The sequence below is a fragment of the Tinamus guttatus genome, unplaced genomic scaffold (assembly GCF_059628265.1).
Source record: "Tinamus guttatus ecotype Peru unplaced genomic scaffold, ASM5962826v1 Tinamus_guttatus_pri_ptg000843l, whole genome shotgun sequence".
NCBI lineage: Eukaryota > Metazoa > Chordata > Aves > Tinamiformes > Tinamidae > Tinamus > Tinamus guttatus.
The window spans coordinates 289,434-303,552 of NW_028289377.1; the positions used below are offsets into that span (position 1 = coordinate 289,434).

General features: G+C 49.1%; 2 protein-coding genes across 3 annotated transcripts in view; one reads left to right on the top strand and one right to left on the bottom strand.

Moving 5' to 3' along the window:
- Window positions 1-2,313, top strand: part of TAX1BP1 (Tax1 binding protein 1) — a 53,969-nt gene extending 51,656 nt beyond the window's left edge. For both annotated transcript variants that reach the window (XM_088537671.1, XM_088537672.1), the window contains 2 exons: window positions 1,033-1,118; window positions 1,701-2,313. In XM_088537671.1, the coding sequence (XP_088393797.1) occupies window positions 1,033-1,118; window positions 1,701-1,902 (288 nt within the window). In that variant the 3' untranslated portion in view covers window positions 1,903-2,313. The remainder of the gene's footprint in view (window positions 1-1,032; window positions 1,119-1,700) is intronic.
- Window positions 2,314-5,043: 2,730 nt separating this feature from the next.
- Window positions 5,044-14,119, bottom strand: part of JAZF1 (JAZF zinc finger 1) — a 78,780-nt gene continuing 69,704 nt past the window's right edge. Inside the window, exons 5-6 of the mRNA XM_088537670.1 lie at window positions 10,078-10,247; window positions 5,044-5,367 (exon numbers count right to left, since the gene is read on the bottom strand). Coding sequence (XP_088393796.1) covers window positions 5,191-5,367; window positions 10,078-10,247 — 347 coding nt within the window. The 3' untranslated portion in view covers window positions 5,044-5,190. The remainder of the gene's footprint in view (window positions 5,368-10,077; window positions 10,248-14,119) is intronic.

The window sequence follows — 14,119 nt, forward strand, 5'->3', positions numbered from 1 at the left end:
GAGGAGCCCGTGCCCTGGGCCAGTGTCTCTCCACCTCACCAATTGTTGCCTAATATTTGTGTTGGGCAAAAAGTGCCCTCTGGCCACGGAGTAATTGAGTGACAGACAGAAAAGGATTATAAGAAAGTCTGTTCTAAGGGAATTGCATTTAAGTTAGGCCTGTCTTTGTAACAGAACTGTTTTTGGAAGAAGGACGTGCATTCATTTTCTTAGTTCTACATGTGCTTAGGGTCTGGTAGTCCAGCTAGTTTGTCCTGTTTCTGGTACTGCCTGAACTACTATGTTATAGCTCCCCAGTACTTCAGTTTTTCCTCTTTATGCCTGCCTCCTCTTTCACGATGGAAGAAATGAGTCATATTTCAAAACCAGGTGCCCTCTTTGCTGCAGGTGCAAAGCAAGCAGGTCAGACAGGAGTCTCTGTTGCCAGCAGCTGTCACAGTGAGGCCGCTGGCTGCTTAATGCAGCTGTAAATGGTTGAGACCAAACAGCTGTTGGCAGGAGAAGGGAAGCACTGAGGGATGTTCCTGTGCGGCCGTTCTCCCTTCACAAGACCAAAGCATGTTAGCCCCAGCTCCAAATGTGTGTGAATATACTGGCTGTCTGCATAAGCCATGGTACGGATGCTGGTGCACGTGGCTCCTGGCACATGCTTGCGTGTTTCTGATGGATGTGCGTCAGCTAAATCATCCCTAATTCCTGTGTGCGCTGCCTCCTTCCAACAGGAAGCAAACTGATCTACGAAACTCAAGTGTTGATATTTTCAAAGGTCTTGTTGGCCCCTAGTTTTGCTGAGTAGGTTTGTGCTGTCCTACCCGTTTGCAGAGCAGAACGCAGACGCTGTAAAATGCAGTTTGTTACTGCCTAAAGAACCACTGGGGGTTTCTTCGTTTTCCAGCTCAGGGATGTGGCACTGAGGCCCTTGCCAGGAGCGGGCGGCGGGCGGGCGCCGCTGGGCGCCTCCGCGGTGCCGCGCGGGGAGAAAAATCTGTCCTTAGCTGGTATTAAACATCCTTGGTTTGTCCTTTTTGATAGGATGATGACAACACCGTGCCCTCTGCTCCTGATCCTCCGAGTCTCCTTCTGCATGAACGTGGAACAGGTTTTTGCTTTGACTCCAGGTGAATGTTTGTCTCCTGTTGCTGTGTAACGGCCCAGACGGGTTCCTGGGACGCTGGACTGCGCCACCCTGAGTGGGGCTGGGGCGTTGGGTGAGGAGGGAAGTGTTCTCAGAGCGGGTTTGCTTTACAGTTAGCTTGGACTGGGGGGACTCCCTGTGCTGTAGCTCATTTTGACTGACCGTGGGCAATATTTTCAGAAAGCAAATGAAAAACTTCAGTTTTTCCTCCCTCTTTGCAACCTAATTGTGAAGCTAAGTTTAGAGCTTTTATAAAGTGTTATGTTTGCTAAGAGCAAGCATTTATGAGCACGGAGCGTGGTTTCCCATGAAACTCCTTGGCCATTAAGACTGTATAGATCTGTGTTCAGTGGTAGCTGGAATTATGTCAAAATGATGCAGCTTCCTCAACGCTGCCTTATTCAGAAAGTGCTGAGTAGAACTGCTTTAAGGATATTGCTCATTTTCAGCTGAGACTTAATTAACAGCATGATACTCTCCTACATATCCAAGGTCTGCTCAAACTTAAACTCATAGTAAAGCTTCTCTTCAGTGAACTGAATTTTCTTCTCCTCCTCTCGTGCAGTTTTGACTTGCACAAGAAGTGCCCTCTCTGTGACGTGATGTTCCCGCCCAACTACGACCAGAGCAAGTTTGAGGAGCACGTCGAGAGCCACTGGAAGGTCTGCCCCATGTGCAGCGAGCAGTTCCCACCCGACTACGATCAGCAGGGATTTGAGAGGCACGTGCAGACTCACTTCGATCAGAATGTTTTAAATTTTGATTAAATACTTTGTTTTGCAGTGTAGCTTAAAAAGAAGCACCTTCAAATGAGTAGTCCACCTGTAGAACAAAAACAGTGCAGCCTGCCTGGAACAAGGCAGACTTGGGATTAAAGCTCTTGCACCTCACGGAGCCGTGACACATCTTGGCCGCAAGCTGCTAGTGGGTTGTCCTCTCTCCTCAGCTAACATTATGCTCAAGACTTGGTTGTGTCTGTATCTATTTATTCCCTTATTTAGTGGAATCTGTTAAGGGCATAGGAATTACCTTAGCCTCACAATGAGACCAGCTTCATGATGCTTTTAGCTGTAAAAAAAATATAATAATAAATCTCCTGAGGTTTCTCTTGACTAACTGAGGCATGACTAAAATCGCAATAAGCAGATGTTTCACACAGTAAATTTGTGTAGTTTTTCTTTGAGTGACAGTTAAATCAAAGTTACATAACCCACCCCATGAGAACGTAGTTTCCTAGTTCACTTTGAAATGCAGCAGGGAGGACGGGCACCTGCGTTTCACACGTGAGACACCTGCCTTAAGGAGTAACCTGAAGTACGTTACGCTTTAGGGCTGTGTTTTTGAGTAGAAAGAAACTGCTCTGCTTAGAATGCCTGGAAAATAACTGTTTAAAATCATTGCTGTTTTGCTGCACTTGCATTCAGTAGAAAACGTGGTTACGTTTTTCACAGCAGTGAATTGTGTTCCTTTCGGATTTGGGCTTTCAAACTTGCTTTTTAACTTTGCATATTTCTTTCCAGTAACATGTGTGTATATCTAAATATTTTATAATAAATGTAGTAAGTAAATTTGCTTTCCACCTGTTGTACAATAGTCTTGTTACATTAAAAGCAGAATTATTCATGGAGTCGGTGGTCCTTTCTTTTGGCTGCCTCTGGTGAAATAGCCTCAAAGGTGGAATCCACACCTTGGTTTTAGTGATTTCTCCTTTAGAAAACCCCGAAGAGGAAGCTCATGTCCTGCCACTACAGGAGGGGCTCCGGGCCATGAGTATCAGGTCCATGTCAGCAGGCTGAACTGGGCTCTGATGGGCATGGAAACAACCTGTGAAACCTGATTTTGCTTTTGTAGTGCCCCATGTAAACTATGTGTTAAGTTACTGCAGCTCGTTACTGACTAGGAGGAGTTTGCTAGCAAAGGGAAATACCCAAGATCCTGCCCAGCACCAGGACTTTTAATGCCCCAGGTTAGTGACAAGTGAAGAGGAGTCAGGTTAGGTCAGAGGCAGTTTATTTTAAATGTGATTTGATTTACATTTATAAGCAGCTTTCTTGACAGGAATTCATTAAGTTGCCTTCAGTTCTATAACAAACCTCTGTCACTTTCAAACTTAAAGTACTTTGTCCCCAACAAAACATATGAAAATATAATTTAAAGCACACTTTTCACAGACACAGTACAATACATTCACTATACACAGTATAACAAAATAGTCCCATCTTTACCTGTTTAATAATACTGTCACAAGGAATAGGTAAATAGAAACTGGAATTTCGTTTTTATAGCTGCAAGGGCTTCACATGCAACAATGACACTTTACAACTGTTTAGCTGTTGAACTAACTTACCCAGCCCGTAGTTTCTTGCACTAGGAGCAGAGCCAGAATGTGTTTCGCTTACCAGATCTGTTGCCAAAACTGCACCAGGGAGAAGGGGGCGCCTCTGGGTGCCACTAACTCTCCTGTCTGCATCATCCTTCACCCCAGCTGCCCGTGTGGTGCAGAGCAGCCACTGGCACCGCACCAGGGTTGGGAAAAGTGGAGGTCTCTCTAAACACCCAAGTGTTTAAAAAAACACCCTAGGAGGACCCAAATAATTTAAAGAGATTTTTTTGCTCCGCTGGAGACTAGGTAATTGTCATATTTACAAAGTTTTCTTTTAAAGCCTTAGGAAAAAAATAAAGGGAAAGCTTATTTCTCATAGACAGGAGCTTGCTCTTGTAATTACAGGAACTAATGAGCATTGATTATGGTACCTAAAACCATGACTTCCTCCCTCCCCCTTTCTGCAGAAGGGGGTTGTTGGGGGCAGGGGCTGAGGAGGGGGTCGCGCAGGGCCGGGGCTGCCTCCAGCTGCAGGGCCGGCACCGGGGAGAGGAGCCAGCCCAGGCGGCAGCGCCGGAGCCTCCGCTGGGGCCGGAGCTCCCAGCACAGCCCCTGGAGGGCAGCGGCCGCCCCGAGAGGCAACAGCAAAGTACAAAGGTGAAGCTCGCAGCGCAGCGAGCAGGAAGGAGAGGCAGCAGAAACGCCCCAGCGCAAATAAGGGACCTCCTTAAACCACGGGTGGATTCTTGATTTTTATTTGCAACCACAGGCACATGCTCGTACAGTAAGTTGCAAGAGTTGGCAACACATACAACATTAAATCTGTTGGCAATAGAGAACTACAAAGTGCTTTAAACCTTCATCCGAGATGAAGAGAATTGTTTCTCACACACACACAAATTTGCACTTAAGTTTTTCCAAGTGTCTTTCTGATAGTTCAGGGGGAGATGTTTAGTTGGACTGGGATATTGGTCCTCAAAAGTTTGATGGGCATGAATGTAATATGACATCTTGTAAAAAAAAAAATTCCTAACACTAAAGTGATTGTTTACTAGTTCAAATGGCAAGAGTTTCAGCATTTCAAGAGGAGAAAAAAAAAAAAAGATTTGCAAGATAATATAAAATACAGCAAGCACACTTTTTATGTATGTTATTTAAGTATGAAAATATTTTTAGCATATTATGTTAAACATTCTTTCTTATTTATATTTCCATTACCTACACGACTTGCTACCCCACTGATAACTCCGTTATGTAAGGCATGTTCACGAGAGTCGGACAAGGGTGGGATCGTTTTGGTTTTGCACACGCATTGACAGATGCAGTGAAAGTCTTCATGACGTTACAATCTTGAAATCAGGTCAGTGCCAAGCTCTCCTCCTCGTCACCGCTTCGGTACAACTAGACACGCGACGCCCCCCCTGCCTCGGTTTTTGTTTTGGAGAAAAATGTTCTGAAGAACGTATAGCTTTTTTTTTTTTTTTCTTTTTTTCTTTTTTCTTTAGCACCTTAATCTCAAAGAAGTAATGAAAATGGGTATGATGATTACATGTGCAAATGTACAAAATCATTAACTCTACAAAGATACATCATTCCAAAATTACAGAAAATTTTTAAAGCATGCATTTAATTCTTTAAAGGGTTGCTGAGTGCTTCCCCTGAAAAAAAGGTGGCTGTTCTCAAAATCAGCAACTGCTGGTGAGGGTTTCTTGGCACGTTTGTGACCAGCCTGTTATTGCTGCATCTTCCTGATGATCTCGGCAGACACGGGGGGGTGGAAATTGATTGTGTGGTGCCGCAGGCCCTGAGCTGTCTTGTAACTCTTCCCGCAGCGGCATTTGAAGGGTTTGCGTACGCGGATCTGCGTTCGGTGGCCGTTCTTGGCGTGGTACTTGATACCGTTCACATTCTGCGGGCAAGAAAGGGACACGTGAGCTGGCAGGCCGGCTGGGAACGCTCTGGCTTCTGCTGCGTGCCCCAAAATTGACAGTATTATGGGCAAAATGGACAGTGTTGGTTAGAAACTGGCTCTGTGCTAGACATGCAAGATTTTTTTTTTACTTACTTACTTAAGCGTGAGACAAGGTGGCAACACCTCTAGTTCCTGTGTGTCGCACTTCCAAAATTACCATTTAACAGGATCAGACATGACCTCGGCTCTGCTGCAGCGGGGCGAGGGAGAGCAGGCGCCAGCGCTCTGAGGACCCCACGGTGACACCAGCACCGTCACCGAGCAACGCTCTGGCACATGGACCAACACCATGGCACTGCACAGGGTCCAAATCTTACCACTCTCCTCCTTTTTCCACATTTTTCTGGCAAGAATGGAACAAAGTGTTGTGGTCTACCTCGTAGTGACGTTAAGATTCATCTCAACTACTGTCTCCTTCCCAGAGTATTTTGTTGCTTTCGTTCAAACAGTTTGGATTTGGGGATAAATAGGATAGGGCTTTCACTAGTGCAATCACAGAATCACAGAACGGTTGAGGCCAGAAGGGACCTCTAGAGATCACCTAGTCCAACCCCAGCCCTGCTCCAGCAGGGACACGTGGCACAGGGTGGCATCCACGTGGGTTTGGAAGAGCTCCAGAGAAGGAGACTGCACAGCCTCCCTGGGCAGCCTGTTCCAGGGCTCTCCAGGAAAACAAACAAAAAAGCTGCTCTGTGGCTCGGCCGTGTCCTCTCTGCACCTTCTAGGTACTTCTCTCTCATGTTTTTAAGCTACAACAATTAAAACTGGTTAACAGGGGTGACCCTAACCCACTCTATTTTCAGGGTGTTTCCAGGGTTCTGCCCTTGCCGAGCACTGCTGTTCCCAGCACAGGGCGCCCGGCTCTCCCGGCCGGCTCCACCTTCACTCACAGGGATCCGCAGGTTCCGCAGCAGCAGCTCCCCAGGACTTGAGGCCATCGGAGGAATCAGACAAGGTGCTACCTAAAACCACCCTCCCCAACGTGCACACAGCGACAACCGTTTCACCCTCAGGAGACTCTTCCTCCACCACAAAGGAAACTTCAGAGAAGACCTGAACGTCACATGTTCGACACCACTCTCTGGTAAACGCCTCCTTTTCTTCTCCCCCATCTCCTGATGGGATTTACTCAGAGAGAATCTCAAGTTTTGTTGCAGGCTCCTGAGATGGCGTCCCCGGCTCGTGTCAACCCAGGTCTGCGCTCACGTCAGGTCACACCACGGCGTGGGCGGCAGCAATGGGAGCAGCTCACAGAGCCCCAGGATGGGCAGAACTGCAGGAACCACCCCCAGCTCCTGCACAGCCGCCAGGCTCCCCTCCTGCCCTGCAAAATCCAGCCCTGTCGCTCATCACTCGCGCACTCGGGGGCCACGAGGGCAAAGGTGCAGCCCAGACTGCTGCACCTCCTCACAGACAGACACGGCCTGTTTGGTGACTGCTCACAGGCCCTGTTCCTGCTCCGCCCCATGGAGCTGTGGGACATGAGTCTGTGGAGCCCCCAACACGGGTCACAGACCAATAGGAGCCTTTAGCGCCGGCTGCTTCTCGGCTGAGGGTGCTGAGAACGAAGTTGTGGTAGCAAGTTGTGCTGTGGGGAGAGGCCGCAGTGTGGCCTTCGAGAACCTTCCGGAGCTGCTGGGGAAACCCCTGCCCGTTACCTGAGATCCTGGGGCCGCGCGTCGCGGCTGTCACACAGGCAGTGCAGGAGCGCTCGCGCCCGACGGACTAGCCGGTCGCTGCTGGGGTGGCACTAGGTGACACGAGATGTCACTGCGTTTGCCGTAGGGCATTCGGCAACATCCAAGCACTGCCAGGGACACGGGTCTTCCAGGAGGGGGTGAGCTGCTAGTCTGCTGTCACGGCAGTGAAATTGTAAAAATAAAGTAACCCCCCCGCTCCCCCAAACCCGTGTTTATTCTGGAGGTCTGAGCAGAAGTCTGTTTAGACCCTTAGTTTTTAGGAGCGATCGCTCTGGGGGTCCCTCAGACTACAGCAGGTGTTAGGGGCTCCCCCCCCCGGCCATCGTGACACCGACACTGCTGCATCCTGAAGGACCTCACGTGTGGAAAACACCCTCCTGGCGGGGGAGGAGTCCAGGCAGATAAGGATACGGAAGCTCTGAAACACAAACCTGGGTGGAACTAACTGGTCAAGGGGCGGTTGGGGAAACAGGGCAGCTCCCGCGTGTCCGAGGTGGCGGCCCACGGCTCTGCCAAAGCAAACTGGTGCTGAAGCTACACCTGGGCCCTCCTCCCATGGCTCCCATTGCACAACACAGCCCAACAACAGGCGGATTCAATAAGGGGCAGTATTTACCCCACGGCGACCTGTCACCGACCTGCTGAGCCGCCCCTCACTGCCACAGGACAGCGAGGGCTCCCCGCGGAGCGGGGCGCAGGGCGAACCCGCACGGCCCAACCGTGCTGCCGGAGGCTCGTGAGAAGCAAAATGCATCTCAGGTCCCTTGAGTAACAAGGGTGGTTCTCCAAACATCAGCTTTAAGGCTTCTAATGCAAACGATGTCAACAACAAAAGCTTTAAATAGCGAACTGCAAAATACCTATCATTTTTGCTCTCAGTAGCCATAATTAGAGGGAAAAAAATAAAGGAAGGTCCAGAAATTAGTTCAGAGAGCTCTGTTTGAAGCCTCCCGTCAGCGTACTCCAGATTTCAGCTGGTTTTGAATAGCCCAAACACATTTACAAGCCATTAAAAAACAAAAAAGTAAGTCTTTTTCTTCCAGAAACTTTGGCCCATCAAGAAAAATCCGTGCCACACCATGCAGAGCGCTCGGCACCGACGCGTTTTCGCAGGCGAGAGGTTGTGTATGTTAATAAAATAAAGCCGGTTCCAGAGCCCGGGCCGCGAGCACCCGGCGCCCACCAGGAGATCCCGGGGCTCCCACGCAGGCGAAGAGGGGGAAGGTGAACAGGAAACAAGAAACACAGCCGAGATACGACCAAACAGGAAGGAAACAAAGACAAAAACACAAAGAATATACATATACACATACAAATTAGACTGAAAAAAGGGAGGAAACAGAAGTGACTGAGAAGAGAGATGAGGTGAGGCTGAGCTAAAGGAAATGTCTTTTCCTATCTGGCCTGAACAGGGCGAGTCTCGCAGCAAGATACGGTCCTTTTTCTCTGCTGCTGCTCTCTGCCTGCCGGCCCCTCTGTGGGTCACGGATCCATTCCCCACGTGGCTGTTGTGGCATCAGGGGTTCACAAGGTGTCCCCAGACAGCCCCACGCTCAGCACGGAGGCAGCGCAGGCAGCAGCAGCCTGGGTTATTGGGGCAATAAAAGGTAGAGGGGCTGGTGGTCACACAAGGAACAGGCAGGATATGCAGCAAATCACAGGCTTCTCCTTGGAGCCTTCACATTAAACAAACATTTTCTGCGCTGCCCCAGTGCCCTGCGGGCACAGGGACTTCTAACTCCCACCACGGCCTGCTTGCTTCCCCAGCTAGGGATTTAGCTTTCACCCTGTACCTTCCTCCCACGCAGCTCCTGCTGCACGCGAGGAAAGCATCAATCCGAGCAGGGTGGCCCAAAGCCATTCCCCAAAGCCTCTCCCTCTGCCCAAGGCTGCGCTCAGCCTTCCTTGTGATCCGGCCTCGCCGCGGCACAAGGGATTTGGGGCCCTTCCACACACGGACACGTTTCGTTGCCCAGGTTTAGGGGACTCTTGTAGCACTAATCCATCTCCACGACCCTTTCCGGTGCTCCTGGCGCAGGAGCAGGAGACCTCTCAGGCACGTTCCCATCAACCACACGTTTCCATGAACCGTCTGTTGTTGTCACAACTGATTCATCTCAAACATTATTAGTCTTCCTGTAATTCTCTTTCACATTTTGGTTCCCTTTTGTTCCCTAAGGTCAATATGCTACTTCAGATCCCAAATTTCCATGGCTCCGGAGTACTGCAGAGATGGACACTGCAATTTCTCTCTTGCCCACGCTGGCTCCGGTGCGGCAGCAGCCCCGAGTGCTCCGCGGAGCCGCCTCGAGGCTCAAAGCCAAGGAGGTTTCACTCCCATAAGCGGGCAGAATCCTTCAGGACGGAGGCTAATACAAGCCCCCAGACCGTCCAAGCTGAGGGGTCGAGCCCAGCGCTCCAGCCCGGACAGACCGGTGCAGGTCTCAGAGCGGAGCCGGGCCAGGATCTCGCAAGGTTTGGCCTTGGCAAGGCCACCTCGGGCTTTCCAAACATGAAACCCCATTTTCCAGCCACCAGCTCTGCCAGAAGAAGGTACCACGGGCACATTCCCGCTTCGGGAGCGACGCGCGGCTCCGGGATGGGGCCGAGGTCACTGCGGCTGCGGCAGCCGCCTGCCTTCTGCAGCTCATTTGTCTGCATAGGGGAAAGCTCGTTAAAATGCGTCAGGCAAACGTCTTAAAACAGTCACAATTTGTAACCTCTCTCGACAGACAGAGATGCAAAATACGACATTCTTCATAAAACTTTTCATCTTGGCTGTGCTTGAGAGGAACACAGTGAGCAGAACACATATGACACTAAAATACCACAAAAATACATGTGGAAAGTCTATTAAATGAGGAAGGCATAAATTGATTTTAGAGGCTTGTTTTTCCTCCCCTCAGCGCAGCAGCTGGAGACAGGGTAGCTCTGCATGGCTGCTTACCTTGTATCTTTTTTTACATCCAGGAACAGGACAGGCAAAAGGTTTCTCATCCCCGCCGTTCATGCACATGGAACTGAGGATGGCTTCGGAGCTGATGGCACTTTCCGTAGTCCAGGACTCGTCGCTGTCCGACTCCTCATAGTCTACTTCCTCTTCATCATATTCACTGCCTGGAAGAGCAGGGTAGCGACGTAAGGCAAGGATAAAGTAAGAGTGCAGCAAGCCGACACATTCTGTATTTGTTGCAATTTCCCTACTTTTGCCTTACTTTGTGGGAAGACGGTTATTTTTAATTGTATAAAGCTGTCTTGGTTACAGTGATTTATTCCTACAGAAAGACACCAGTGGTTCGTTTTATAGTGACCAAGACAGACATTTACATATTTTCATAAACAGCTTGTTGCGTGGCAGAATGTTCAAAGGACTGATTTAAAATTCAATTTCATTGGTCCTCAAACAACAGGATCCTTCCTTCTTTCGCAGTGCCTGAACAGAAAATGTTTATTTTTTTTTCCCTCCTGCAATTAAAGGCAATTTTAAGGCTTTTCTTTATGCAATACAATACTGAAGAGCGTAATTCTACAGACCATAAACAGTGTAAAATAATATGTTGACAAGTCCTAATGCATTTACTAGCCCTTTGGAATTAATAGGAATTATAGCACAACATTAATAAGAATTATATTGTGGCAATTATAGTTGTGAAATTCATTCCCTCAGGTGTGGGGATAAATTGCATTGTGCTGCTGCCCTGAACAGACCACATTATGTTCCAGATACACCACGCCAGCCACTTGGGCAGCTGGTGCTGAGTTTATTTATGATTTTTAATTGCAACAGCTATTAATGAAATTCTCTGAAGAAGTTAAATGTGAAACAAGAGAAATTAGGAAAGCAGAATTCCAACTATAAAAATACAGTAAAAAAGCAGGGGAGGGAAGAGCCCCGGCTGATTAAAAAGAAAATACAGACGCAGAGGGAGAGGGCGGGATTGCTTGGGGGAGCGCGAGCCGAGTCCCCCGCTCTGCTCGGCTGGATCCTTCCCGCTGGAAGATGCCGGAGCCGGGAGCGCTGGGGCAGCTCCCGTCCTTCCGGGCGGCTCTGCAGCCGAGCGGGAGGCCGGGCCGTTTCCCACGCGACATCCGGGAAGGCGGCTCGGCATCCCCGGCGCTCCCATCCTCACGGAATGACCGCAGGCCAAAGGAAGCGCGAGTGACCTCTTACAGGATCCCGAGCTCCGGGAACGGCTAACCTGCACTGGAGAGAGGAGCTGCTACCCATTAATTAACTGACGAAAACATGGAGGCAAAACCACAGCTCCGCTTCCATGATTTCCTGCCCTTGATTGTATCTCAGTGGAAAAAATTCCTCAAGCTGCCCCTTGCAAGCCCTTCAGCCCTGTTTTGTTTTTTAAACAAACGCAATAGCAAAACCCACTGTAACTCCACGTATGCGTTTCTTGGATGACAAAACACACAGGAATCCTAGACACGGCCAGGAATCCTAGACATTTCTGCCCTCACAATCACCCCCCAAAAAAGAAGAAACCCAAATCTCCCTCACAAATAGCTCTGTATCCCGCCCAAGAAAATATCATCTAAGGCTGTTTAACAGCCACGAAGGATACACGTACTTTTAGGATCCTAGGATTTTAGGATTTGCTATGATAGCAATTCGTGCTCTCTATGCCATACTCCATATTAAGTTTTATAAGGGAAAAAGATACTTAGAGTGGTAGGGAGAGCATGTAATCATTATAATTATACATTTCCATAGGGGTTCCTCTACTTCGAAGGTGTCCTTTGAAATCCTTCTAATAACTTTGCACCAGAAGGTCCAACTCTACAGCAGCTTTTGTCCGTTTTTCACTTCCTAACCCCGGGTGCACTTGCTATTTCGTAAATACTATTTCAGATACGACTGGCCACAGAAACTTCTCTTCCTGCAAAACAGTAATGCTGTTAAGGACACGCTGCTTTATACGGACTGGGCGTTCCGAGGCCATCGCTCCTCTCCTCTAACCGCGTTCAACTGAGCTCAGCTGCTTCTGCTCCCTTAAAAAAAGAGATACATTTAAAAGGCTTGCGGTATAAACAATGTAAAAACTTTCTGTCTTAAAAAAATCATTAGCAATAAAAATTTATCCCTTAAACAATTATGTTGTTTCAGTTGCCATAGAAAAACAACATTGATTTAGTCGGGCTTTTAACCGGTTCCCCTTCCGGGTTTAATTTCCGGGGCTGTCAGTGCCCAGGAGCAGCCCGCGCGGTGCCTCCCCGTCCGCGTGGAGGAAAGGTGGGAAAAGCCCGGAGCGCAGCCCGCGGGGCGCTCCCAGCACGCCCAGGTTGCCCAATTGGTACCCAGGCGAAGAAGGAAAAACAAAATACGTATTTTTTAAATATATATATATACACATACACGTATAGATGTGACTGAGCCTTCAGAAGCCTGAAGAGCAATACCGAGTCCCCCAGGCTCGGCTCACCTCCCTCAGATGAAGTGTCCCAGCCCCTGCAAGGGAACGGCTCCTGGCGCAACGCACGCTCCCCGCACGGTGTGGCACAAACACGCGCTGTTATGGTTGTAACTCAACACGGGGTCTGCAGTTGCAGAGTGCTGCCTTCACCTCCCTCGCCGTTGGCAACGACGGTTTATCCTGCATCTCCTTGCTGGCTCAGGGCTTTTTGCCGTATCCAGTTTCATCATCTGGCTTTCATTCCCAGGCCCTATGCACTTCCACCTGGCCTGGCCTCGAGTCCAGGCAGTATCTTCCAAAGGGGTAAACACCATTTACCCGCATGGCCCTTGCAGGCCATACTTCATCTATGCTGCCCCGGTAGATTCAAAGTCAAAATAAAACACAGGCAAGCAGAGAACACCAGCTGTTTCTCCACTGTCCTCCGGGAATGTTCCATGCAGAGCCCGTGCCCTGGCCCTCAAGGGCAAGGTGGGCTCCAAGGCAGGGATGCGCTGGAAAGGGACAACGCTACGCTCATCCCCTATGGAAAACACCATCCTATGTCACCTATCCACGTGTCACCTCAAACTGCCAGTTAAAGAACGGGCAAGCAAAGACACACGAGGTCACAAAAGCACCTGGCAAGTCACTTCTCTGCATTTTTTGCTGCCTCTGAAGAGGAGCCATCGCATGTTAGCAGGCTGGCTGCATCACAGCAGTATTTGCCAAAAGAAAACACATGCATGGAAAGGGATTACGATCGCTGCCTGAGTACTAAAAGGTCTTTGTGGCATGATAAAAAGCCAAGTTGCACCATAAGGAGTTTTTCTACTGCTTTTTTCCAGCCAGTTTTGCTAGTGAAGTCAGTGAGAAACTCACTGAGCCCCAAAGCGGGGATCTGACTTCTCCACTGCCTCTTCTTTTTCCAGCAGATTAAGGCAGCAAGTCAAATAGCTCAGAAACATTTTACAGGGACTTACTTAATCGTTTGACATTCTAGGACAGACAACTTCCCAGTTACACTGCTGCAGGTCTGGAGCTGCACACATGCCGCTGCAAGCGGGATCACATTCCTCCCTGTGGGTGCAGGCAGTTCCTTCCACCATGAGAGCTGCAGAGTATTTTTTTTTTCCCCTCAACTTTAAATGAATCTCGGTTCTAGCAGGTGCACATCATTAGCAGTTACTTAACTTGCTAAGCCGAAAGCCTCCTATGCTGTGCTTGGGAATATGGAAAGGACAAGGCTGATTAGAAACACCAGGAGCTGCGTGTACCATTACAGGGAGTATTTTGAACTACGATTAAGAACATGACGAGCTCTTCCTTTCTCCTCCCATGAAAGTAAATCCAAACCCCAAAACACCCTCGCCAGTTATTTCTGTGACCAGAACGCACGTGTTCGGGCGCGCTGTGAATGCGCAAAGGGATCAGCTCCTGCAGTGGGAACCGGCACTGCCAGTGTCACCCAAAGTTCACGGTAGTTCCAATGATCGCCCATAAAAAACCAGCTTCACACTTTGTCCCGTGTGGGACAGCAGTTTGTATTTCATGAAAACAGTTTTACGAGAGCACTTCTTATGTTAA